Source organism: Babylonia areolata, chromosome 23, assembly GCF_041734735.1.
Source record: "Babylonia areolata isolate BAREFJ2019XMU chromosome 23, ASM4173473v1, whole genome shotgun sequence".
NCBI lineage: Eukaryota > Metazoa > Mollusca > Gastropoda > Neogastropoda > Buccinidae > Babylonia > Babylonia areolata.
The window spans coordinates 37086358-37113143 of record NC_134898.1 but is presented as its reverse complement, the minus strand read 5'-3'; the positions used below and the strand labels follow the sequence as shown (position 1 = coordinate 37113143).

Genomic DNA, 26786 nt, shown 5'->3' with positions numbered 1-26786 from the left:
AAGACAGAGATACAGACATACAGAAAGAGGACGAAGTGATGATAATTATGAGCAGGGTGAGCAATGTTACGGTTAATACGGTGTCTCCTGCTTCAGTTCGTCCTCGCCTTGCAGGGCATACAGTGTACGGGTCGAGACAGACAGCCAGCCAGCCAGCCAGCCATCCTTTCCGCCCCAGACTGTGTTGTTGTTCTGATTCTCCTGAGTCTTAACACCCGGTCGTCAAATGGATATGTTATTGTAGGGGACAATGAGACAGACGGACAGCGTCCAAGACCCCAGCCATGAACAACTTGTAACAGGCAGATACAAACACACACGCATTGAGAGAGAGAGAGACAGAAGGGGGAGTTGTAACAGGAGACACAAACAAACACACACGCACGCACACATTAAGAGAGAGAGGAGAGAGAGAGAGGCTGTAACAGGCAGACACAAGCACACACGCACGCACAGAGAGAGCGAGAGAGAGACAGAAGGGGGGAGGGGGGAGTTGTAACAGGCAGGCACAAACACACACGCACGCATACACGCTCACAATAAGAGAGGTAAAAAGAGAGGGTGGGTGGGAAACAAGCAGAACCAGAGAGAGAGATTTTTTGTGTGTTTTTCTTTAAAATACATGTTCCCCTAATCCACCCCACCCACATACACCTCTCTCTTCCTCCAGCAGTTAACGCAAAACGACACCAGCTGATTAATTATTAGACTGTACCGCTCTCCAGTCAAAGCCTGGATTCACCACCACCACCACCCCAAGCTGCCCCCCCCACTCCCCGGGCCCCGCCCCCCACCGGCCCCGTCCCCCCCACAGTACCCTAGTCCCTGTCCCGTGATGGACCCAGCCTCTGTCCTCTTTGTCCACTTGCCCCATTCATCTATAATGTCACCCATTGTCACCCTGGGCATCGCTCATCACAGAGACAGACAAGGGGTGTGTGTGGGGGGGGGTTGTGGGGGTGTCGATGGGGTTGGGGTGGCGGTTGGACACAAAGAAAGAAGACAGAGAGAATAAGAGACAGACTAGACAGAGACAAAGAGAGACATAGACGTAAAAAGTGAGAGACAGAGACAGACAGAAAGAAAAAAGAGACAGACTAGACAGAGAGCGACACAGAGAGAAAAAGAGACAGACTAGACAGAGACAGACAGAGAGAACAAAGAGAAAGACAAACAGACAGACTGACAGAGAGAAAAAGAGACAGACTAGAGAGTGAGAAAAAGAGACAGACTAGACAGAGACACGGACAGAGAGAAAAAGAGACAGACTAGACAGAGACACGGACAGAGAGAAAAAGAGACAGATTAGACAGAGACACGGACAGAGAGAAAAAGAGACCAGACAGAGACAAAGACAGTGAGAAAAAGAGACAGAGACAGAGAGAAAAAGAGACAGACTAGAGAGTGAGAAAAAGAGACAGACTAGACAGAGACACGGACAGAGAGAACAAGAGACAGAAAAAGAGACAGGCTAGACAGAGACACGGACAGAGAGAAAAAGAGACAGACTAGACAGTGAAAAAAAGAGACAGACTAGACAGAGACACGGACAGAGAGAAAAAGAGACAGACTAGACAGAGACACGGACAGAGAGAAAAAGAGACAGACTAGACAGAGACACGGACAGAGAGAAAAAGAGACAGACTAGACAGAGACACGGACAGAGAGAAAAAGAGACAGACTAGACAGAGACACGGACAGAGAGAAAAAGAGACAGACTAGACAGAGACATTGAGAGGCAGAGAGAGACGTACAAAGTGAAACAGGCAGAAAAAAAAGACAAAAAAAGACAGACTGTGAAAGAGAGGCAGACAGACAAAAGGACAGACAGACTGACATACAGAAAGACAGTAAGAGAGACAGAAATACAGAGAGAGACACAGAGAGAGAAGGGGCGTGCGCGATGTCAATGGCTGTTATGAAGTATTATAACCAGCAAACGCTTGGCTTCTGTCCCCTCTGCCCCCCCCCCCCCCCCCCCCCCCCCCACCTCCACCTCAACCCCCCTCAACCCCTCACACCCTCCCTTTATTTTTTCTCCTCGCCGATGGCAGTTATCCTTTTTTTTTCCAGACTGCTTGTCCGTCTGCTCTCTCTCTCTCTCTCTCTCTCTCTCTCTCTCTCTCTCTCTCCATCACACACACATGGCTTCATCGTCTCATCTCCCCCCCTTCCACCCTAACCCCCACCCCCCCACACACAATGTCCAAGCCTCCTCCCCACCCCACCCACCCACCCACTTCACTTCTCCTCTTCCACAGCCACCTCATCTCCATTTTCGTCGCGCCCTCCCCCACCCCCACCCTCCCCCCATCTTGTCTTCCCTTCTGTCACCCCTTTCGGTGATTCTCTTTCTCCACCCGAGATAATTTGATGAGCATCCCTTCCTCGACCCCACATTTTTCTTTAAAAAAAAAAAAAAAAAAAAAAAAAAAAAAACGGTGGAAGGGATGGGGGTGGGAGCGGAGAAGGAGGGTGGGTGATAAGGGGAGGGGGGGGGATAGGGGGCGTTTGGGGTAGGGGGGTGGTGGTTGTTGTTGTTTGTTTTGTTTTGAAAAGTAAACGAAAATGAATAAGGTTAAGAGGGATTCAGATAGAGAGAGAGATTGAGAGTGTGTGTTTTGGCATAATAGGTTAACACAGTCTGTTCCGCCGGGTGCATGTAACTAAGTACGCACTTATGTGCGTACGTAGCAGTACGCACACAGTCTTGTACATACAAAAAACGCCGCACACAGTGATGGGAAGAGAGAAGACAGACAGAGACAGAGAGGGAGAGAGAGGAGAGAGAGGAGGTGCGTGGTGTAGGAGGCGAGGGGGTAGAGGGGGGCAGGGGGCTCAGAAGTAGACGGTAGTTTCTCACTATGGCTTGACGGTTTTCTTCTTTGTGGTCACGAGGAGGAAGGGAGGGAAAGTGGAGGGTGTGAATTGGGAAGGGAAGCTGACTGGTGTGTGTGTGTTGGGGGGGTGGGGGGGGGGGGGGGGGGGGGGGGGGGCGGTACCCCATGGTTCCAAGGGCGAGTGGAGATGAGTCTCAGTTGTGTCCCTTGTCTTGTCACTGCCTGTGGTTTTTGTTCGTGGAGCCTGCTTCTTTTTTTTTCTTTTTTTTTTTGTCTTTTTTTTAATGGAACTTTATTCGTTTGTTCGTGCGCAGCGGGTTAGGTGGCATGTCTCGTTGTCTGGTCTGTATGTTTGTTTGTCTTTCATTCTCACACGATCTTTCACGTGCGCCGTTTATTAGTCTGATACGTGCATTGTCGCAGTTTCTGGTTCAAAGGGACACGTTCGTGTTTATCTCCCTTGTCTCTTTGCCATCGAGAATGTTGAGAGAGAGTGTGTGTGGACAGAGAGACACAGAGAGAGAGAGAGGGAGAGAGAGAGACAGACAAAAAGAGAGAAAGGGAGAGAGAGAGAGAGAGAGAATCCGTCCGTATTCACAACAACGAAGAGCTTTTTCCATGTCTGTCTCTTTGTCTCTGTCCATCTGTCTGTCTGTTCTCATCATTAGCGCTCCAAAACACAAGTTTTGAGATAAAGATGATGCTTTCCTCAAGAATTTGTGGAACTGGTTGTTGTAGCAAAAAGCAGTGTTTTTGGACGTGGTTGGCCTGCATGGAATTTCCTAGCTCTGTTCAGCTGAACTGCCGAGTGGGCCGGTTTTGAAAAAAAAAACAAAAAAACCGATGAGAGCTGGCCTCGGATAAGTTGAATTTGTTCATGGTGAACTGTTTCAGGCAGGAACAGTCAAACTGATCAAAACGGTTGACGTGAAAACATACCTGCTACCAGAATGTATGGTTTGAAAAATATTCAGTTTGCATTCCGATTACCGCCCCCCGCACCCCCCCCCCCCCCTCCCCCCACTACACACACACACACACACACACACACACACACACACACACACACACACACACACACACACACACACACACAACCTTCTCCATTCCTCCGACAACGACCTCTGGGACACCGAGTGTAAAAAAAAAAAAAAGTATTATGTCTTTCTGTCCGACACATGATTATCTATGAAAAAGAAACGTTTTGCCGAAGCAGTTGTTTAATGTCAAAAGCCCTATTTCATTTTTATTCTGTGGCTGCTTAGAACGCCGAACGTTTTGCTAGAAAGTGGCGCCGTTTGCTACATTTTCTTTGTTGTTGTTTTTTGGGTTTTGTTGTTTGTTTTTTGTTTTTTTATTGTTGCTTCAAAAAAATTAAAGTTTCGCATTAGCTGCAAATGATTTCAGGTTTTTTCTGTTCATTACTTTCTGTTCGGGAAAGGTGTCACATGTCCTTGTTTGTTAGCGGGGTTATCACCGTACATCACTCAGTGATGATAATGATGGTGTGTGTGTGTGTGTGTGTGTGTGTGTGTGTGTGTGTGTGTGTCTGTGTCTCCCTCTCTCTCTCTGTTTGTGTGTGTCTGTGTGGATGTGTGCGCGCGTCTATATACATATAATTTTTTTTACTCTTTGTGCCTTTCAAAAAACATATCATATATAACACATCACACCACAATATATGTACATAACAAACAACACACATATAAACACAATGCATACATCCAAAACATACCTACGTACATACGTACTCCCCCTCCCCACACACGCATACATGCTCACACACACATTCGTACATATATGTGCACATACATGTGTGTACACTCATAGGCAAGCATATCAAATGTATGATCTTGAATTATTTCAGGTCCTGATTCAGACCAAATTGATGAATAAATAAACAGATAAATAAAGAAAGAAATGTACACGCAAGCTGTGTCCTGTGTTGCACAAAAGAGATCTACGCTGTAACTAGTGAATTAACTAACTCACTCACTGTTTAACTAACTTACTTACTAAGCAAACTAAATAGATAAACAGATATACACACACACTGATGACCTGTACTTCATGGAAGAACTTCACGCTGTAACTTCATACATACCAATCTACATACCTAGGTAGACAGATTACCTAAGTAAATCAGTGAACAAATAAGCAAACAAATTACTGAACGAATGAATGGGTGGATTTCTTGTTGTCTTGTTCACCTATAACTGTGTTGTACTGTGACGAGCTCCAAATAAATTACGGTTTAAACCAATCAATGAATGGATGGGTGGACAAATAAACAAACAAAACAATGTGTAAGCAAATGCTGACGCTGTGTTTGCAGGCAAGAGCTTCACCCTTTCCTTCCAGCAAACAAACAAAAACAAATAAATGAATGAATGAATAGATGAATACACAAACAAACAAACAAACAAGCAAATACACAAATATCTAAGCAAATGCCGACGCTGTGTGTTGCAGGCAAGAGCTTCACGCTTTCCTTCCAGCAAACAAACAAACAAACAAATAAATGAATGAATGAATGAATGGATAGATGAATACACAAACAAACAAACAATCAAACAAACAAGCAAATACACAAATATCTAAGCAAATGCTTACGCTGTCTGTTGCAGGCAAGAGCTTCACGTTATCCATCGCCGTGTTCACCAACCCCCCACAGATGGCGCTGTACCAGAAGGCCATCAAGGTCACCGTGGACGGACCCCGAGAACCCAGAAGTAAAACCAGTAAGAATGGTCACCTCCCCCACCTTCTCCCCCCCCCTCCCACCCACCACCACTACCATCATCATCACCACCACCACAAACGCAATCACCCGCTACCACCACAAGTCACTAATGCCACATCATCATCACCACCATCACAGCCACTACCACCACAAACACCACGACCATATCACCACCACCACCACTGCCACATCATCACCACCACCACCATCACCGTCACAACAGCCTTCACAACCACCACAACAACACCAACAACACCACCATCACATCATCATGTATACACACATGCACCAACACCACCAGTACCACACCATCACAACCACCAACACCACATGAACAACAACAAACCACCACCACCATCTTCATCACCACCACCACAACAACACCACAACAACAACACCATCATCACAATCACCGCCACCACATCAGTAAAATCAACAACACCACCAACACCACACCATCACAACCACCACCACCACCACATCAACAACAGCAAACCACCACCACATCAGCAACAGCAAACCACCACCACCATCATCACCACCATCATCATCACCACCACCACATCAACAACAGCAAACCACCACCACCACCACATCAACAACAGCAAACCACCACCACATCAGCAACAGCAAACCACCACCACCATCATCACCACCATCATCATCACCACCACCACATCAACAACAGCAAACCACCATCGCATCAGCAACAGCAAACCACCACCACCACCACATCAACAACAGCAAACCACCACCACCACCATCATCATCACCACCACCACATCAACAACAACAAACCACAACCACCATCATCATAACCACCACAACAACAACAACAGCAAACCACCACCACCACCATCATCGCCACCACCAACACCACAATCATCATCATCACCACCACGACATCAACAACAACAAATCACCATCATCATCGCTATTACCATCACCACTACCATCATCATCACCACCACGACATCAACAACAACAAATCACCATCATCATCGCTATTACCATCACCACTACCATCATCATCACCACCACCACATCAACAACAAAACCACCATCATCACAGCCATCACCAAAACCACTGCTATTGTCGTCACCACCGGCACCACTGCCATATCAACAGCAACATCAACACCATCACCACCTCCACCACCATCACATCAACACCACCACCACCACCACTATATCATCAACAACAACACAACTATCACAGTCACCACCACCACCACCATCACAGTCACCACCACCACCATCACAGTCACCACCACACACACATTACACTTACACACACTATACATATGAGCACACACAAACACACACGCACGCACGCACGCACGCACATACATAAACACACACAAACGCATGCACGCGCGCACACGCACGCACGGACACACACACACACACACACACACACAATTATACATACACAAACACACATACACACACGCGTGCGAGCACACACACACACACACACACACACACACACACACACACACATACGCGCGCGCATGCACAAGACACACGCCATACATACGCGCGCGCCCACTCAAACACATACACAAACACACACACACACACACACACACACACACACTTTCTCTCTCTCAAAACACACACACACACACACACACACACACACACCACAACACACACACACACACACACACACACACACACACACACACCACAACACACACACACACACACACACACACACACACACACACACACACCACAGCACACACACACCACAACACACACACACACACACACACACACACACCACAGCACACACACACCACAACACACACACACCACAGCACACACACACCACAACACACACACACACACACACACACACGCACACACACACACCACAGCACACACACACACACACACACACCACAGCACACACACACCACAACACACACACACACACACACCACACACACAGCACACACACACACACACACACACACACACACACACACACACACACACACACACACACACACACACACACAGTAAGAATGGATACTCTTTTCCTTTCCCTTCCCCTTATTCTCAGTTGTCTCATCTTTCTTCCGGCTTGTTAGTTAGTTTGCTTTAATTAACTAATTGTGTCGTTAGATCCTTCGTCGTTCACCAAGTCCCGCAAGGTAGTGATTTCGTTGAGGCTTTTGTTTGTTGGTTAGTTTGCTCGGTGTGTACAGCTGGTATTAATGATCTGCTGCAGTCTGTCACTCGCGTTATTCTGTTTGTTGTTGAGTTTGTTGCTTCGTAACTTTCCTCAGGCTTTTTTTTTTTTTTTTTTTTTTTTTTTTTAGAATTGTCACGCAGTTGTTTTTAGCGTATTGTTGACTGGGATAATGGTGTGTGTTTACGTGTGTATAGTTACATGTTTGTATGTATGAACACACACACACACACACACACACACACACACACACACACACACACACAACACACACACACACACACACACACAACACACACACACACACAACACACACACACACACACCACACACACACACACACACACACAACACACACACACACACACACACACACACACACACACACACACACACACACACACACACACGTGCTCGCGTGTGTGTTCGCACCGCGATCCGGCTTTGGTGTGCTTGTCACGTGGAGGCGTGTGCATACATGCACCTAACCAACCTGTACCAGGCTGTACACACGCGCGCGCGTGTGATTATAAATATACACCGCCACACATCTCTTGTAAATTCTCTGCCATGCAGATTGAGGCTGACCGACGACGTGGTTGTGACAGTTGACATGACGACAATAACACTAATGACGCAGTTTAGCCGGGCTGCAGGCAGGCGTCACCCAGAGACTGGCGCCTTACGTTTGCCCCTACTGCCTGCCTGCATTGTGTGCTTGGCTGTTCACTTTGTGCCAGCTTTTCTTCTTTTTTTTTCTTTTTTTTTTGTCAATAAATACTACTACAACTGAGTCTGGCATCTGCCGCTTCAGTTGAGTTGAGGGGCCGCTTTCTCTCCTCCCGTAAAAACCTGCCTTGCCCCCCCCCCCCCCCCCCCCCCCCCCCCCCTCCCCCACGCTCTCTATCAACGGCGAGACTCCCACCCACCTCCCCCAACCTCCTTCACTGTCCTCGTTTTCTCCCTCCCTTCTTCCATCCCCTCCCCCTTAACCCCCCTCCACCTCCACCTCCCTCCCCACCCCACCCCCCCCACCACCCCTACTACCCCTTTCTTCGTCACTCAGCCAGTCAAGCGGCGTGATGATGTGGGTCACCTCCATCCACTGCACAAGTCATCGCGGCCTTCCTCCTCCACTTTCCTTTCCCCGACACGCAATCAATAATTTCGGCTTCTGTTAAATTTCTAATCTCGTTCTGTCTCCTCCTCCTCCCTCCCTCCTTCCTTTCTCTCCCTATTCCCCCTCTTCTCCCTCCGCGCCGCCCCCCCCCCCCCCTCCCCCCGCCTCCTCTTTTTCTCCCTGCCCCTGCTTGTCCTTCCACCCTTCCCCCCCCACCCCACCCCCCACCCAACGCCCCACCTCCCTACCCCCTCTTACCTTTGACGGCGGCGTCTTTTTAATCAGTGGTGGAAACACCTGAGCGAGGCAGACCCTGTTTCCTCAGGTTGCAAGTCACAGCATTCGTGTGGTGAAGGCCAGAGAGAGAGAGGGAGAGGGAGGGACAGGTAGGGTAGGATGTGAGGTGGAGGAAAAAGCAGTGTGGTGGTGTGGGGGTGGGAATTGGGGAGAGAAGTGTGGGGGGGAGGGGGGTTCCGATGGGTGTGTGTGTGTGTGGAGGGGGGGGGGGGGGGCGAGGGGAGAGGTAGGGGGTGATTTAATTCTCTCCCCCAACAGATGGACGGACTGCTCGTAGCAGCCGCGATTTTTATCCGATATTTTGTTTCAATTTCGTAAACGACACGGTGAAGGAAAGGTGAGAAGGAGGGGGAAGGGACAGAAAAGGGCTTGCAGCAAGGGGAGTGAGGGAGCGAAGGGGGGTTGGTAGAGAGAGAGGAGGGACAGACAGAGAGAGAGAGGGGGGAGAGAGAGGGGGGTGACGGAGGGAGAGAAAGAGAGAGAGGGAGGGAGAGAGAGGGGGTGGGGGGGGGGGGAGAAAAGCTGTATTAAAGAAGAAAGGCTGAAAAATGTGTGTGGATAGGTGGGAGTGGGGTTGGGGAGATAGGGTAAATCTTGGAAGAGAGAGAGAGGGGGGGTGGGGGTAAGGAAGGGGTGGGTGGGTGGTGGTGGTGATGGAGATTTTGTGTTGTTTATATGATCATTAATTCAATTGTACAGAACTAGAAAGCAGAATTTAAATGCGATTATCTTTGTCATCTACGTGGATGTGTTAATATAAAAAAAAATAATAATAAAATAAGAATAAGAAGAAAAAAATAAAGGTTTTATCAGTGTATACATATCTGAGTCTCCTGGCGTGTATTGTATGTGTGTCTGTGCGTGTGTATGCATGTACGTGTGTGTGTGGGTGGTGTGGGTGGGGGTGGGGTCTGTCTCTGTGTGTCTGTGTCTGTTATCCCTCTTCACACCGCAGCTGAAAATGCTCACGATATTAAAAAGCACACAAAGGCACTTTCACGTCTGTTTCTGCCGAAAGGCGAGGACGGGGGAGGGTGATGGTGGTGGTGAGGCATAAACAAAGTACAGGAGAGAGAGAGGGGGGGGGGGGGGGGGGGGTGCTTAGGTGGGGTGGCTCAGATTTCGAGGAGGGGATTTTGGGTGTGGTGGAGGTGGGGGGGGGGGGTGAAAAGAGAGGGCTGGGTGGGCGTGTTGGTGTGTTGCTGTTTTTTCATGATTAAGAGGGATTAAGAGTCGTTTAAACACTGAGAGAACAAAAGGGTGGAAGAAAAAAAAATTTAAACGAATTAAAGAAACAAAACAATAAACAAAAAGGCTTAAAGAGACTTGAGGCGGATGAAAAGGTGAAAAAAAACACATTAACGATTCAGCGAAATACACGTAATGTGTGGGAGTGGGTGGGAAAGATGGAAAGGTTTTGTGCTTACTCGTTTCTTACTGGGTAGGGCTTGAATAAGCTGTTTGATGCCATACCCATGCGTTTTGTATTTGTGTGCTTGTATCTGTTGTTTCTTTGAATACAAAATTGTTTAAAAAGCAACCATGGCATGGTCAGTGACCATCCCGCAGCTTTCGTATGGAATGTGAAGTCGCAAAATGAATAGATAAACGGATAAAAGGAGAGAGAGAAAAAAAAAAAACAGAAGGAAAAAAGAAGTAAGATGGTTTTGAAAGATAAAGTAAAAGCACGTGTTTGGTCGACAGGTCGCGTAGAAACTAACAAACGTCTACGCCGAGTGTCGTGGATGGAAAGATTACGTGAAGTTGTCGATTCGCGTGCTTCAATCAGCCTACATAGTTTTGCCACTTTTTTTTGTTGTTGTTCTTTTTTCTTCTTTTTTGTTCACGTGTGCGCGTGGGTAGTCTGTCGTCCTCAGTCCCCGTGTGTGTGTGTGTGTGTGTGTGTGTGTGTGTGTGTGTGTGTGTGTGTGTGTGTGTGTGTGTGTGTGTGTGTGTGTGTGTGTGTGTGTGTGTGTGTGTGTGTGTCTGTGTGTGTGTCTGTGTGTGTGTGTGTGTGTCTGTGTGTGTGTGTGTGTGTGTGTGTGTGTGTGTGTGTGTGTGTGTGTGTGTGTGTTAAAAGTATGCTTTGGCCATTTTGCTTAGGTTGTGGAGCGAAGAACGTCCAAAAACCAAAACACGCACATTTAAACGAACAACAACAAAAACAAAAGAATCATTCAAATACATGATACCTTGAAGTCTGTGATTTTAATGAGGAAATAAGAAAAAAATATTCCATTACGAAAACCAGGCAGAGCCACAGAAGTAAGGAATAGTTTTACAAGAAAAGAAAGAAAAGTGAGAAAGAGCACACACACACACACACACACACACACACACACACACACACACACACACACACACACACACACACACACACACAGAGAGAGAGAGAGAGAGAGAGAGAGAATAATCAAACGACCAAAAGTTGAGCAACGAAAACAACAAAACAAAGACATAAATCCATCGTTTATGCCCGTTAAAGATCAGTTTCGAGCACAGTTTTGAAATTGTTTATTCGGCTCAGCATATAGGCAATATTCCAGAGAATTTATACAGACAGCTAAGTAATTGTTGTGGGGTCTTTGCAGAATGGTTCTGGGTTTTTTGTTGTTGTTTTTCTTACAAACAGTTTTGCATTGGTTGTTTTTCTTACAAACAGTTTTGCATTTGGTTACCTTGGCTTACCTTCGTCTTTGAATCGTGCTATATAAACCTTCTGAATGGAACCAGTTTGGCATAAAGAGGCAGGGAAATTGTTATGACTGGGAAATAATCTCTCTCTGCCTCTAGTTTCTTTCTCGATCCGTGTGTGTGTGTGTGTGTGTGTGTGTGTGTGTGTGTGTGTGTGATATGTAGCACGCGCGTGTGTGTATGTGTGTGTGTATTTTCCTTTCTCTTTCTGTTTCTCCAATCCCCCCCCCTCTTTCCCCCACCTCCTCTTTACATGATCTGCATCAACAAACCAACAAACATTTTTTTTAATAACTTACTTTATTTTTATTTTCGTTGTTGTTGTTGTGTTCGTCGCCGTGGCTTCAGTTTTCTTTCTGTCTTTCTTCCCCCCCTCACCCACCTTCCCCATTTTACAATCACCCCATCCCCATCCCCCACTCTCCTACCACATGTGCTACCATCCTCACACCCACCAACCACCACCCTCTCTCCTTCTACCCATGATCTCCCCACCCCCCAACCCCCATCCCAATGTCCCAAACAAACCGCAGGTGCTAGGGAAGGAGGCGTGTGGGGAAAAAAACGAAGAAGAGACCCAGGGGCTTGAGGGTGGGGAATGAGGGAAGGGGATGTGTATGGGGTGGGGAGGACTGTGGGGGTGAGAGGAAGGCGTGGTGGTGGTGGTGGTGGTGGTGGTGTGAGAGCTGCCGCTGTAGGGCCCCCGCGTGCCGCTGTCACTGCACGTGCCCAATGGCGACGAGCAGCACGAGCCCCCCTGTGTCATTATTCTCCCATCTATCAGTTGCCCCCCTCCCCTCCCCCACCACTCACCCACCCATCCCACACACACTCACACACCCTCCACAAAAAACAAACTAAAAAAAAAACGAATCCCCCCCCCCCCCCACACACACACAAAAAAAAATCACTCCACCCCATCCCCACCCCAAGTCTTCGTCGCTCCACCGTTTTTCAGACCACAGCCAGTCTCTTTCACTTTCACTCCACCCCGCCCCCCTCCCCCCACCTCCTACCCGAACCCCGCTACCCAGTAAGACACAAAAAAAAACCACAAAAAAAACATAATGAAAGGGTAAAGAAAAGACAACAAAAGACGTCTAAAAAATAAAAATAAAAAATGAAAAAGAGGGGGAGAGTGTATGTGTGTGTGTGTGTGTGTGTGTGTGTGTGTGTGTGTGTGAAGCTGTTTAGGATGTGTCGGAGCAAAAGAAAGAGAGAGTAAGGAGAGAGAGAGGAGAGAGAGAGGAAAAAGAGAGGAGAGAGAGAGAAAGGAAAGAGAGCAGACAGAAAGGAAAAGGAGAGAGAGAGATTGAAAGGAACTAGAGGAGAGAGAAAGGAGGGGGAGAGAAATGAAAGAGAGGAAAGACACAGAGGGGAAAGAGAGAGAAAGGAGAGAGAGAGAGAGGAGAGAGAGAGAAAGGAAAGAGAGAGAGAAACAAAAGAGAGAGAGAAAGGAAAGATAGGAGAGAGAAAGGAAAGAGAGAAAGAGAGGAGAGAGGAAGGAAAGAGAGAGAGAAGAGAGAGAGAAACAAAAGAGAGAGAGAGAGGAAAAAGAGAGAGGAGAGAGAAAGGAAAGAGAGAGAGAGAGAAAGGAGAGAAAGGAAAGAGAGAGGAGAAAGAGAGGAAAGAGATAGGAAAAAGAGAGGAAGGAAAGAGAGAGAAGAGAGAGTGTGTGTAAAAGGAAAGAGAAGAGAGAGTGAGTGAAAGGAAAGAGAGAGGAGAGAGAGAGAGCAAGGGCATGGAGGAGAGAAAGGGGTAGGGTGGGGAGCTGGGGGGATGGTTGGAGGGTGTTGGATGTGGAGGAGGAGAGACACGGGAGGGGGATGTGAGGGGGCGGGGAGGGGGGGGGACGGAGGAGGGGGGTGTTTACCCTGGGGGGATTTTGTGTCCAGCCCCTGACCAGCTGGCCGGTAGTCTGGGGTGAGGAGGGGTGGGGGATCAGGAGGGCCGAGGAAGAATATTGTCCGGTGACCTTTTGGATGTTTCTCGGTGCCTCCCCTCACCCCTCCTGATTGGTGTGTGTGTGTGTGTGTGTGTGTGTGTTTATGGGCGGGTGGTGGTGGTGGTGGTGTGTGTGTGTGTGTGTGTGTGAGTGAGAGAGAGAAAGAGAGAGAGAGAGTATGCATGTCTGTCTTTGTGCATTTGCAGCTGAGGCACATGAAAAGAACGATCGCCTGCTTATTTGCATAATATAGTAGTCATACATTTAAGTTGTTTTTTTTTTTCATTGTTTCTGTTTTCTTTCCATTTCTGTTTTTTGTGTGTGTTTTTTTTTGTTTTGTGTGTGTGTGTGTGCGTGTGTGTGTTAATCTTTTTCATGATATCTAGTCGTTAAGAGACGCGCGAACAGCCAATTGTCATTAATCTAGACATGTGCGTCACTTACCACACACACACACACACACACACACACACACACACACACACACACACACACACATTTACACTCCCTAGTTTTTCTCCCACCCCATACCTCGACTCACACATACACCCACATACAAAGAGAGACCCAGACACTGCAGACAGACAGAAAGAGACAGACAGACAGACAGACACCAGCAGGAGAGAGACAGACGCACCTACCACATGACTCCTTGTCAGCCCTGCACACTATGCCTCCACCACCCTACCCCCTCCCCCCATACCACCACCACCACCATCCCCGAGCCACCCAGTGCATGTCCTGTCCACTCGTTTTGTCGTGACCTCTGGTCCCCAGAGGGTGGGGTGGGGGAGGAAATGGGGTGGCGGGAGGGGGGAGGGTGTGGGGAGTTGGGGAGGGAGGGGCTTGATTTTTGACAGCCCTGGTCTCCACGGTGGTGCTTATTTTTTCCTCCCCAACTGCTCTGACTGATTAGTTCTGGACACTCGCTCCACAACCCCTCCCACCATCCCCCCACACCCCCTTTGTCTTTGTCCCCACCCCTACCCCTTACCCCCACCCCCTCCATCCCTCACGCGAGCGCCCCGTCAAGTAGGGGTTGTCTATCTTGACAAGTGGGTGAGCTCCCTTGGTGAAAATCCGATTTCCGGTCCGTCGGCTATTGAGCCCGTGATTGATTATGAGTGTGTAGATGTGGATTGTATTGGTGGCGGTTCTCTTCCGTCCGTCCTTCCTTCCTTTCTTCCATCTGTGCTTGCGCACACTTTTCTTTTCGTTGGGCTTTTTCTTCTTCTTTTCTTCTTCTTCTTCTTTCTGTTGTTGATGTTATTGTGAGAGGAGAAAGCAACTAGACAATGATGAATCGGACATGGGTTAAATGGTGCGTTGGGTTGCACTGGGTTTTTTTGTTTTGTTCTCTCTCTCTCTCTCTCTCTCTCTCTCTCTCTCCTTTAATTGATATGGAATATGGCATCACCTATCAAAACTCATGAAAACTGCGTGCTATTTCAGTGTTCATAAAAGGTTAGTGAACCATCTGCTGTTGTTAAAAGTCGGGAATTTGATCAAGTGATTTCATTTAAATTGAATCATGTTATAACTTTTTCGGGTTAAAGTCTCCCAAACATTTCAATTTTAGCTGAAAAAAGGTTTATTCACCGCATTTTTATATATCGAAAACTGTATTTTGTGCTAGGTGGCCAGAATACTTTTCAGCACTAAGAATATATTTAATCTCTCTTTCTCCCTCTTTTCTAAAGTCTATTTGTGTCTCAGACTTTCCATCAGTTTATGTAATCAGCGTCTGGTTCACCATTACAAGAGACATTCTCCACTGAGTAACAAGATGCTAGCTCACTGTACAAAGACGTATCCTTGTGTAGGAGATTATTATTGCCTCGATTTACTGAGTAGACAAATTGCAGACATTCGACATAGTTTCATTCATAAGACAGGCCTTATCCTTCGTTTGCGAAGCCTAGCCGTATTGATAGGAGTCTAGGTTTGTACGGAACGAATGCTGGACCTTCTATTGACCTTTCAGTTAAGTTTTACACCCATTTGGAGAATGATGATGATTCATATTGTATGGGGTATAGTTTCTACCAGTCGTGCAGACGTTAAATTCGCTTCCATTGCTAGCAACATTAAAACACGAAAGCTAAGTGCTGTTATCAGTATTGTCGTCTCCATCATCTGTTTTTTTGTTGTTGTTTTTTTTCGTTACTAATCGAAGAGTTGCATTCTCCAAGGGAAATTTGCGTGTATCCCAAGACCTACTCATTGAAAAGGTATTCATGTTTTTAGGTTCATGGTGCTGTAACATTTTTTACCGCCTCAGTAAGGGGGTTATTCCGCAAACGTTTGGCAGGGTATGATTCATTTATCGGGTCATCCTCCCAGCGCCGTAGGATGTACTCGTTATTAACACGGTTAGTCTGCAAATGTCATCCCCAAACAGCCCAGACCTCGTTTACAGCGCCCAGATATCAGTTTAAGTTTCGTTAAGAAGTTAAGTGTCAAAACGGCAGACTGTTTTCAGCCTTCGTTAGACAAAAGACTACTAGCGTCTGCCTCCAGTTCATCAGAACAGAGTTTACTGTCTGCGTATAAAAGTTTGTCCTTGTTGTCCGACGTCGCCGACAGTTCCATTGTTTGAGGATGAGTTGTCTGCCCTTGGTTGTTCAAACACAGTAATGGACTTCCCACCCTCCTGTGTCTCTAAGGTCGGAGTCGAGTTGTCTTTTCTTTCTTATCTTTCGTTTCCCTTTCTTTCTTTTCTTTCCTTCATTGACCTGTCCTTTGTGTCTGTTTATTTCTTCTTTTTGTACTTTTTTCTGTTTTAATTCATTTTCTGCTTTCTTGATTTTCTTTGGTTTCTTTCGTTTTTCTTCTCTTTTCTTTTACTCCTTATTTTCAGTTCTGATGAGGTACACATTTTCAGTCTTCGTTTGTCTAACGACTTCATCTACGTGTTTGTGGAAGGAGATATATACTTATGTTCCTTGCGCTAAGTTAAAGCTCGGACTTAATCCTGCTGCGGCTATCGCTAGGCCCCGGCACAGGAAGGCGGGGCCCAATCCTCTCTTTTCATCGTTTCAACCTTTCCCAACCCAAATCTTGACTGGAGGGAGGAAAATCGGAGTAAGTAAAAGTGTCTTTCCCAAGGACACAACAACATGCCGAAACGGGCCTCGAACTCTGATCACTGGTGAACACTGGATCAGACGTCCAACACCGAACCGAGTCTACTCACGGCGCCAAAGTGTCATGAGTTTATGCATGATTATTGTCCTTGTTCAGTTTATATCACAGACTGACATAAGCTTACAGCTGGGCCAACAGCAAAGTGAGAGCTGTATCATCAGTGGTTTCTCCATTGCAGTGGTAAGTCATTTACAGTTCAGTGTTTTGTGAAGGACTGTGACTCTCGAACCAGGAGGCAAGATTGCACTGGCTCTTAGTGCTGCAGCCTTGGGGGGTTAGCTGGCCTTTGGGAACCACCCCAATGCCTACTGTCCTAAAATTCTCTTGGCCGAGAGAGTGGGGTGTAACACGGGCAAGACACTCTCCACTATGATCAAATTCTACCCCAGATAGTCGGGATATCAGTTGCCCCCTCTGCTGTTCTGATGGTCATAGTCGAACAGGGCTATCAAACTGTCCTTGGAGAAGACTGACCGGCGAATGACCTGTATGATCACGGACTGGGTGGTCACGCCCATGTACTGGCCAGGATTAATAAACATCCACGTGGTTTTACTGTCATCGGCTGACAGGGTCCTTGCCTTTGAACTGTCCATGTGATGAGCACACGTACAGAGATCTACCCTCGTGGATTAGGCTCGCGTTGCTGTCAGGAGAGCATGATGATTGTGTTCTTAACTTAACCGGCGTGGACAAGCAAAGAGGATGGATGTGTGTGTGTGTGTGTGTGTGTGTGTGTGTGTGTGTGTGTGTGTGTGTGCCGGTGGACAGGAGAGATCTTGCGTGCGTGAGGTTCTGTTGTCGTGACCAGAGCTTTTTTTTTTTTTTGGAGGAGGGGGGATTTTTTTTTTTAAGGGGGAGGGTGATCGGTGAGAGAGTGGGGTGAGGGGAGAGAGAGAGAGAGAGAGAGAGAGAGAGAGAGAACAGTGCAGTTCAGTAGCCGTTAATTGTCAGAGTAACCGTGTTATACAGTGTGTGTGTGTATGTGTGAGAGAGAGAGAGATAGAGAGAGAGAGGACGGGGGTTGGGAGACGACGACAATGATGACGAAACACAGGAAGAACACGACATCTGCAGTGACCTCAACAACAACAAAACAATACAACGTTTAACGACACTAACGACAATGGTGAAAACAATGACGACAACAACAACAACAACAACAACAACAACAAAAGCAACAACAAAAACAACAAACTTAACGCCGTTCTCTTCCCACCCTTTTTTGTCCGAAACAACAACAACAACAACAACAACACAAAACAGGTCAGCTCTTCGCCGACGATCGCCACCTCCGCCACCACCACCACCACCACCACCCGCACCACCCTCACCACCATCATCACCACCCTCACCACCCCCGACACCACCCCCACCACCCGCACCACCCCCACGCGCACCACCACCACCCCCACCCCAGGCACCTGCCGCTGGACCTTCCCCTGGAGCCGAGCCCCCTGCCGGACCCCCTGCGGGAGAGGCAGCTGAGTCACCTGGTAGAGTTGGACCGGCTGCGGAGAAGCACCGCAACGAGCAGGTCTGTTGGTTTGAACACATCTTCTTCTTCTTCTTCTTCTTCTGCTCCTTTTTCTTCTTCTTGTTTTCTTGTTGTTGGTGTTCTTCTTCTTCTTCTTCTTCTTCTTCTTCTTCTTCTTCTTCTTCTTCTTCTTCTTCTTCTTCTTCTTCTTCTGCTCCTTCTTTTTCTTCTTGTTGTTTTCTTGTTGTTGGTGTTCTTCTTCTTATTCTTGTTTTCTTGCTTTGTTGTTGTTATTGTTTTTGTTGTTGTTGTTCTTCTTTTTCTTCTTCTTCTTCCTCCTCCTCCTCCTGTTCCTCCCCCTCCTCCTCCTCATCGTCATCATCATTAGCATCATCATCATCATTATTATCATCATCTTCTTCTTCTTTGTCTGCTTCTTCCGTCATCATCATCACCATCATCATCATCATCTTTTCTTCTTCTTCTTCTTATCATCTTCATCATCAGCAACAACATCATCATTATCATCATCTTCTTCTCCTGCTTCTTCTTGCGTAAAAAGCACCCTAAATTGTGTTCTTAATTCCAAGCCACAGAGGTTGAGTGATGAAGAAGGAAAACAGTGTAGGATGAGTATCCTCTGTCCAATACATCATCATCATCATCATTATCATAATCATCATCATCATCATCAACTTCTTCTTCTTCTCCTTCTTCATTAGCAGAATCATCATCATCATCATCATCATCTTCTTCTTCTTCTTCTTCTTCTTCTTGATTTGATATGGATACTTGTATAGCGTCTATCCTCGGTCGGAGACCAAGCTCTAAGCGCTTTACAAACACGGGGTCATTTTGCACAACAGGCTGCCTACCTGGGTAGAGCCGACTGACGGCTGCCATTGGGCGCTCATCATTCGTTTCCTGTGTCATTCAATCAGATTTCAGGCACGCACACATATGCACTCAGACAAACATGTAACATTTAACATTTTACATTATGACCGTTTTGTTTATTTACCTCACCATGTAGGCAGCCATACTCCGTTTTCGGAGGTGTGCATGCTGGGTATGTTCTTGTTTCCATAATCCACCCAGCGCTGACATGGATTATATATATATATATATATATATATATATATATATATATATATATATATATATATATATAGGACAGGACTTTGAAAAAGATTTCATTGCTGTTATGGTTACAGATACATACATACATATATATATATAGAGAGAGAGAGAGAGATGACAGCAATAAAATCTTTTTTCAAAGTCCTGTCCTGTAGAATTCTGAAAGGTATACAAACATTACATACGCATGCACTCAAGGCTTGACCAAGCGCGTTGGGTTATGCTGCTGGCCAGGCAGTCAGCTGCCTAGCAGAAGCACATGTGGCGTGGCTTGGCGCGTTTAGACTTGACAAAAACCCAGTGAAGCCTCTTCGAGAAACTGGAACTGAAACAGGTATGTCTGTCCCCCACGGACAGATCCTCTGAACTGGAGGCCCGGTCCTCGGCGTCCCAGTCCAAGGCTCTGGCCCACCTGGGCGACCTGGAGAGGCTCAGAAGGGTGTCCTCAGCGTCCTCCTCTTCCTCCCATCCCGGGGACCTGTCCGAGGTCAGGCCTGTCGCCGTCAGCGATTCCAACGGTCACAAGACGCCCACTGGTAAGGAGGGGAAGGGGAGGGATTTTTTGTTTGTTTGTTTGTTTTTGTGTGTGTGTGTGTGTGTGTGGTTGGTTGGTTGTGAGTGTGTAAGGAGTGTGAGAGAGAGAGTTGATGTTGCTGCTGTTGTGGTAGTGGTTGGTTGGTTTTGTGGGGATGGAAAGTGAGAGAGAGAGAGAGAATGTGTGTGTGTGTGTGTGTGTGTGTGTGTGTGTTAGAGAGAAGGAGAGTATAAGTTGTATAGAAACCTGACTTGCAGGTGCGTTAGTCTGTCTGTTTTGGAGTTATCTCTGTAAGAGAAATGTGTACACTTCGTTGTATACTAGAATCGGCAGTCTGCATGCGAAAGGTAAGTTCACTGTAACCGTTTCATACGTCTCTCTCTCTCTCTCTCTCTCTCTCTCTCTCTTTCTTTCTGTGTGTGTGTGTGTGTATGTATTCTAATCCCTCTGTGTGTGTGTGTGTGTGTGTGTGTGTGTGTGTGTGTGTTCTACTACCGAAGTGGATTTTTCTACAGAATTTGCCAGGGACAACCCTTTTGCAACCTTGGTTTCACGTGCGCTAAGTGCAAGCTGCACACGGGTCCTCGGTTAATCGTTCCATCCAAAAGACTAGCATCCAGGGCACCGTTCAAGGTCTAATGAAAGTAGGAGTGGGAGCCGGAGAGGGGGTTAAAAAAATCCCGGTCTGATATCATTATGGGAATCGAACCCGTGGAAACCCGCTTCCCAGTTGGGCGCATAACCACTAGGCCACCACTCCACCGCTCTGTCTGTGTGTTTTTGATGAAGTCTCTGCTTTTGTCCATGCGCCTGTTCATCTGTTGAAAAGTAGACTCCCAAAGACTTCTCCAATCCACTTCATGTGTTTGTAATCTGCCGCTCACTTTCAAATGCAGTTTAACTTTGGGGAAGTTCATCGTTTACTCATTATGTGTGACTGCTGGGGGGCATTGTTGTGGACAAACGGTTTGCGACGACGAAGAACCTGAAAGTCTTCGGAGTTAGATTGGCGACTGAAAGAGAGCGACTTGGGTGTTCAGTTACTGGCAGCTACAGGAGAGTTGAGTTACTGGCGACTAGAAGAGAGAGAGAGAGATGGGCGTTTGGGGCAGAAGAGAGAGAGAGAGAGAGAGAGAGAGAGAGAGAGAATATCCGAGATTTAATTCATATTTGATGTTTATAACATTGCCGCTGTGTTATGTGTTCACTGTGTGTATGTGCAGTTTTCCAAGCACATCATATGCTTCGGCATGTTGCTGCTCTATGTGTTTGCAATGCCTGTACTTGCTTTTGAGAATAAAATCATATTTTGACCAGAATATTATCCGGTTAGTGAGTTGGATCTGAACATGACACTCTGTTCGCTTCTGCAAAAGATTGCTGTTACTTAGGATAACGTTTCCTGCGCAACACACCAAACGTGAATACTTTCCTTTGCGTCAGGTTGGACGCCACTATGTGGGATTGGTGCGTCTCGACTCTGTTGTAGCAGAAACCATTTTGTACACCAGCTTTGTTTGTTTCTTTGTCTGGACTAGCTGTGTGTGTCTGTCTCGCTTTCTCTTTATGGCTGCATGACCGACTCTGTATGTACTAGACTCCGGTGATTTTTTTTTTTTTTTTTTTTAATCAGTTATGTTTGTTTTTTTGGGTTTTTTTTTATCCTGATGTGTTGATTTTAGTTTTTGCTGTCTGCTAGGTTTTTGGCCTCTTTCTCTGTCAGTGCAAGCAAGATTTATGGAGTGTGCGACCAAAAAGGTGACCAGTGCAAAAGCTAAGCAAGCGACTTTGTTGTTCGGCTTGTTGTCTGCAGTCGCCCCCCCCCCCTCTCCCCCCCCATCCCTTTTTAATTAAAAAAAAAATATATGTTTCTGTCTTTTTTCTTTTCTTTATGTAGCTGCTGGCTTTGCTTCTTGTCCAGCTTTTGTTAATCTCCCCTTTGTCTGTAGTCTAGTTTATCTTCGGAATTCGTTTTTGTTTTGTTCGTAACTGAGCTAGTTGTTATTCTGTCTGCTTGTCTTTATTTTTATTTTTGTCGGACATTTTATTTATCTCTTAATTTACTAGGATACAGCTGGGGAAGGTGTTGTAGGCTGTCGTAGGGGTAGGAGAGGGTTACATGCAGCTTACGTCCGTTTCTCCACAACCCAACGAGTTACATGCAGCTTACGTCCGTTTCTCCACAACCCAACGAGTTACATGCAGCTTATGTCCGTTTTTCCACAACCCAACGAGTTACATGCAGCTTACGTTGGTTTCTCCACAACCCAACGAATTACATGCAGCTTACGTTCGTTTTTCCACAACCCAACGAGTTACATGCAGCTTACGTCCGTTTTTCCACAACCCAACGAGTTACATGCAGCTTACGTTCGTTTTTCCACAACCCAACGAGTTACATGCAGCTTACGTTCGTTTTTCCACAACCCAACGAGTTACATGCAGCTTACGTTCGTTTTTCCACAACCCAACGAGTGCTGACAAGGGTAATGAGGATCTTGAACGTGTGTGTTCCGATATCCTGCACGCACAAACACATAGAGCTGATTGGAGCAATGGCAGATCTACATGTACGTTGACTTTGACGATTTAGAAGGGCTGGCAGGAAGGGAACTCAAAACATCTGTTCCCAACCCTCAGCTTACATAAGCCATGCCGATATTGGGAGGAATTCGAACCAAGGATGACACTCGTGTAAAAATTCCGGTGCTCTGAATAACTGGGAATCTGTCAGTGTTTATGTGTATATTTACTGTCATGTCTGTAAGTATAATCGTAGTCACGGCTGCTAAAGAATAAGTTTATTTCAGCTACATTATATAACGTTCGCCAGCCGTCAAAATGCATCAAACGAATGAGACAAAATGTTGTCACACACTCGGGCACGATATAGGCTGTTTAGCTTGTTGCTCTGCTCTTCAGGTGCCGCATATATGATGAGTCTAACAATATAAATGATAATAGCGGTTAGTTATGATGCGGTCTACTTAGCGCGGGGGCCTAGGGCCGTATTGCACGAGGCGATCTTTGCAGCGCTAAGTTTGCTTAGAATTAAGAATGTTCCAAGGTATGTGGGGTTTACCATGGAGTTAAGAATATTCTTAACGATAAGCAGCGCGAAGTATGCTTAGAATTAAGAATGTTCCTAAGTTTATGGAATTTACCGTGGAGTTGGGACATCAGATGGGATCTGTGTGGGGGGAAAGGACAACACTACAGGCTGGACCATTCAGACAGCCACTGGACATCAGATGGGGTCTGTGTGGGGAAAAGACAACACTACAGGCCATTCAGACAGACACTGGACATCAGATGAGGTCTGTGTCGGGGAAAGGACAACGCTACAGGCTGGACCATTCAGACACCTACCGGACATCAGATGGGGGGAGTGAAGGAGGGGGTGGGGTGGGGTCTCTATGGGGGGAAAGAAAGAAAGACGACTGGCCGTCCACGAGTGAGTCCAACCCACGGTGCAACGTTCTTGACGCGCCGTTCTTGACCCGAGGCTGACGAGTGTTGGGAGGGACGGGCGAAACAGACCCCACAATGGCCCGCCCTGTCAGCACGGCGTCCCGCTCGGTGATTTACGGTGTGGTTTGGGTGCAAACCTGCTGGGACAGATCGATGCTGGTTCAGTGCATGGTACAGGCGACAGGGAGAGTTTGGGGGGAAAGGGGGGGGGGCGCAGGGGGGGGGGGGGGGGGAGGGGGGCACAGGGCGAGGGGGGGGGGGAGCGAAATCTTTTCTATCGTGACGCGTCACAACTGTCACCATGTGCCGTCGGCTCTTGTCGATGGCTTGTCTGTTTCATAGTCTATAAAAAAAAGAAAAGAAAAGATATATTGGAGGGAAGTAGGGAGGGGGGCGGGGGGATTTTGGGGGGAGGAAGAAAAGGGGTTTGAAGGGCGGGCGGAGAAAGGTGTATAAACAAAGAATCCATGCCATCAAGCCCTCATCTTAACTCTCTTGATTCTCTTCTTGACGTCAGTCCTCGTATACGCTGTGCGTGGTAGGACATGATTGAAACACGAATCCCAGTACTGAGAAAGGTGGGGGGGGGGGGGGGGGATCAACAGTAGCTGTTTTTGATGGATGTGATATCTTTCCTATGCCCACTTCCCACCACCACTACCACCATCACCCCTCCACAGTCCCCCTCATCACTGCTCGTCGCGCCCCAAGTTTCCGCTTGCGAGCACACACACACACACACACACACACACACACACACACGATAGACAGACAGACAGACAGAGCCATGACACAAGCCACCTCGCGTTAACTTACATCTCATCCATTAAAAACTTGTGATATACGTCGCCATGGTGACGACGAGGCGGTGATGAGAAGGGTGTGTGTGGGGGGGGGGGGGGGATAGAAGGGAGATCTCTGTGGGAAGTGATAAGGTTTTTTTTCTTTTTAGGTGGAGGGCGGGGGGTGCCGAGGGGGCGGGAGACGGGGGGGGGGGGGTCGTATGAGGAAAGAGAGGGGGTGACAGGACGTGTTGATGACCGACAGCAGAAGGTGAGGCTGAGTGCACGTGCTGTCAACTGGCCTGTAAAGCAGAGCTTGCCTGTCATCGGGGGTGGTTGCCGTGAATCCATGACAAAACCCCAACGGACAACACCCCGACGGACAAAACCTCAACGGACAAAAACCCCAGCCCGTTATTTGAAACGTGAGCTAAAAATCCCAGTCATGTCACCATTAACATTATTTACGAGTAGGTGTGTGTGCTTATAAATATATATATATATATATATATATATATATATATATATATATTTATTTATTTATCACTAAACTGATAAGGGACAAGAAAAGGAAAAAGAGAATAAAGATGTGCACGTAATGACTACCAAGTTAAACCGATCTCTCAGTCAAAGAAGGCTAATCACTTGCGTAGCTTTCGTCGGCGATCCGACCGGCGTCTTCAGCGCAACTGCTGGGTAGAGACTTAGAACCTGTTTGCATCGCCGTGAGCGAACTCACGACAATGTGACTTGACGAGTGAGGAGTACACCGACGGCAGGTTGTGTCGGCCCCGGTCACGGTTGAGGGTGGGGTTCCTGGCGGCGATGTGGACTGCCTTCTTTACTCCCCTCTGGAACCATCTTGCTTCTCTGTCGAGAACTTGCACATTGTCCTTTCCAAAGTGATGTTGGTTGTGGGTCAGATGTTCGCCCACTGGGGAGGACTCTCGTTTGTGTTCTTTCAGTCTTTTGTGCAAGTTGCGCTCGGTTTCACCAATGTAACTTTGGTCACAGTCCTGTACACGGTTACGTGAGTACCACCACCAAACAGTTCACAGCATCCTTTAATTAACTGTAGAAGGACTCGAAGATCCTGTCAGCTGAACCAACTTTGAGGTTTCTACTACAAACGTTTCCGGACTTCTCCGCCGTGTTCAGTCATCACCTGCAAACCCTGATGACACCCCACGACCATACTAGGCTCTTCCGTCCGAGCAATGCAACTGGCTCAGGACCAGATTTGGGGAACAACCTCGTAAACGATGACGCAGAGCGCAGAACACATTCGAAGAGCGTCTTGTGAAAATGTGGTCAGACCGTCAGTCAGGATATGAGAGTGGGTGGGGTGGGAGGGGGAGGGGGGGGACGAGGGGTGGGGTGCCGAATATCGAATATTGGTAGGTATATTCGATTCAAATAAACTGACTTTTTTTTTCTTTTATATTTTTAGTATTACCCCTGTTTTGGAGGGAGGGGGGGGGGGCGTCGGCGTCCACTTTTCATATAATGGGTGGGGGTTTTGTCCGTTGGAATTTGGGGTTTTGTCCACTGTTCTAAAAACAGATGTCCATATATTTAAAACAGTGGGTTTTGTCTGCTGGGGTTTTGTCCCGTGCACCGGTTATGGGGGTGGGGCCTTAACTCCCCACCCCTGCACAGAGTTACGTGACAAGAGATGAATGACATCGTCCGACACTATAGCTCCCGCTTCTTATATCATGTCTCGCGGCACCTAACCCCCGCGCCTTGTCGCCGGTCGGTCGGCCTTCGCCGCTGCCGACCTGACAGCTGGCTTGTCGTTAGTGGCGTCATCGCCTTCGGGAATGTAATGTGAAATAACCTTCAGTCTCCGCGCTACCTCTCCTCCATCCCACCCCTCTTCCACGCCCCCCACCTATCCCTTAAAAAAAAAAGAAAAGAAAAAAAAAAAAAGATCGAATTGAAAAGGACTTTGATCCTTTACAAAATGTTCCACCTCCAACCCCCAACCCCCCCTCCCCCCTCAGCCAGCTGGCTTGTCGTTTTTGGTGTAACCGCCTTTGGAAATGTTAAACACCCTTCAACACCCCGTGCTCCCCTGTCCCCACTTTCCCCTTAAAAAAAAAAGTGTCGAAAGAAAAAGGACTTGGGTTCTTAAAAAAGGTACGAATAAAGAACAAAAACAAAACCATCCAGCTAGCTTGTATTTTCTCGCGTAACTGCCTGTGGGATTGCGCGAAAAAAAGAAAGAAAACAAAATCATAAATATGCATACGTGAAAGCTGGCGCGGGCGCGCGCGCTCGCACACACACACACACACACACACACACACACACACACACACACACACACACACACAGCATCGTTTCTCTCTTTAATTCCCCTCTCCTGTCTTCTAGGCCGTTCTCTCTC

General features: G+C 47.3%; 2 protein-coding genes across 2 annotated transcripts in view; both read left to right on the top strand.

The window, feature by feature from the left end:
- LOC143297659 (runt-related transcription factor 1-like) overlaps window positions 1-10241 on the top strand; it is a 67746-nt gene extending 57505 nt beyond the window's left edge. Inside the window, exons 2-3 of the mRNA XM_076610078.1 lie at window positions 5468-5572; window positions 10159-10241. Coding sequence (XP_076466193.1) covers window positions 5468-5572; window positions 10159-10241 — 188 coding nt within the window. The remainder of the gene's footprint in view (window positions 1-5467; window positions 5573-10158) is intronic.
- Window positions 10242-10745: 504 nt separating this feature from the next.
- Window positions 10746-26786, top strand: part of LOC143297658 (uncharacterized) — a 35028-nt gene continuing 18987 nt past the window's right edge. Inside the window, exons 1-3 of the mRNA XM_076610077.1 lie at window positions 10746-10753; window positions 18410-18526; window positions 19964-20142. Coding sequence (XP_076466192.1) covers window positions 10746-10753; window positions 18410-18526; window positions 19964-20142 — 304 coding nt within the window. The remainder of the gene's footprint in view (window positions 10754-18409; window positions 18527-19963; window positions 20143-26786) is intronic.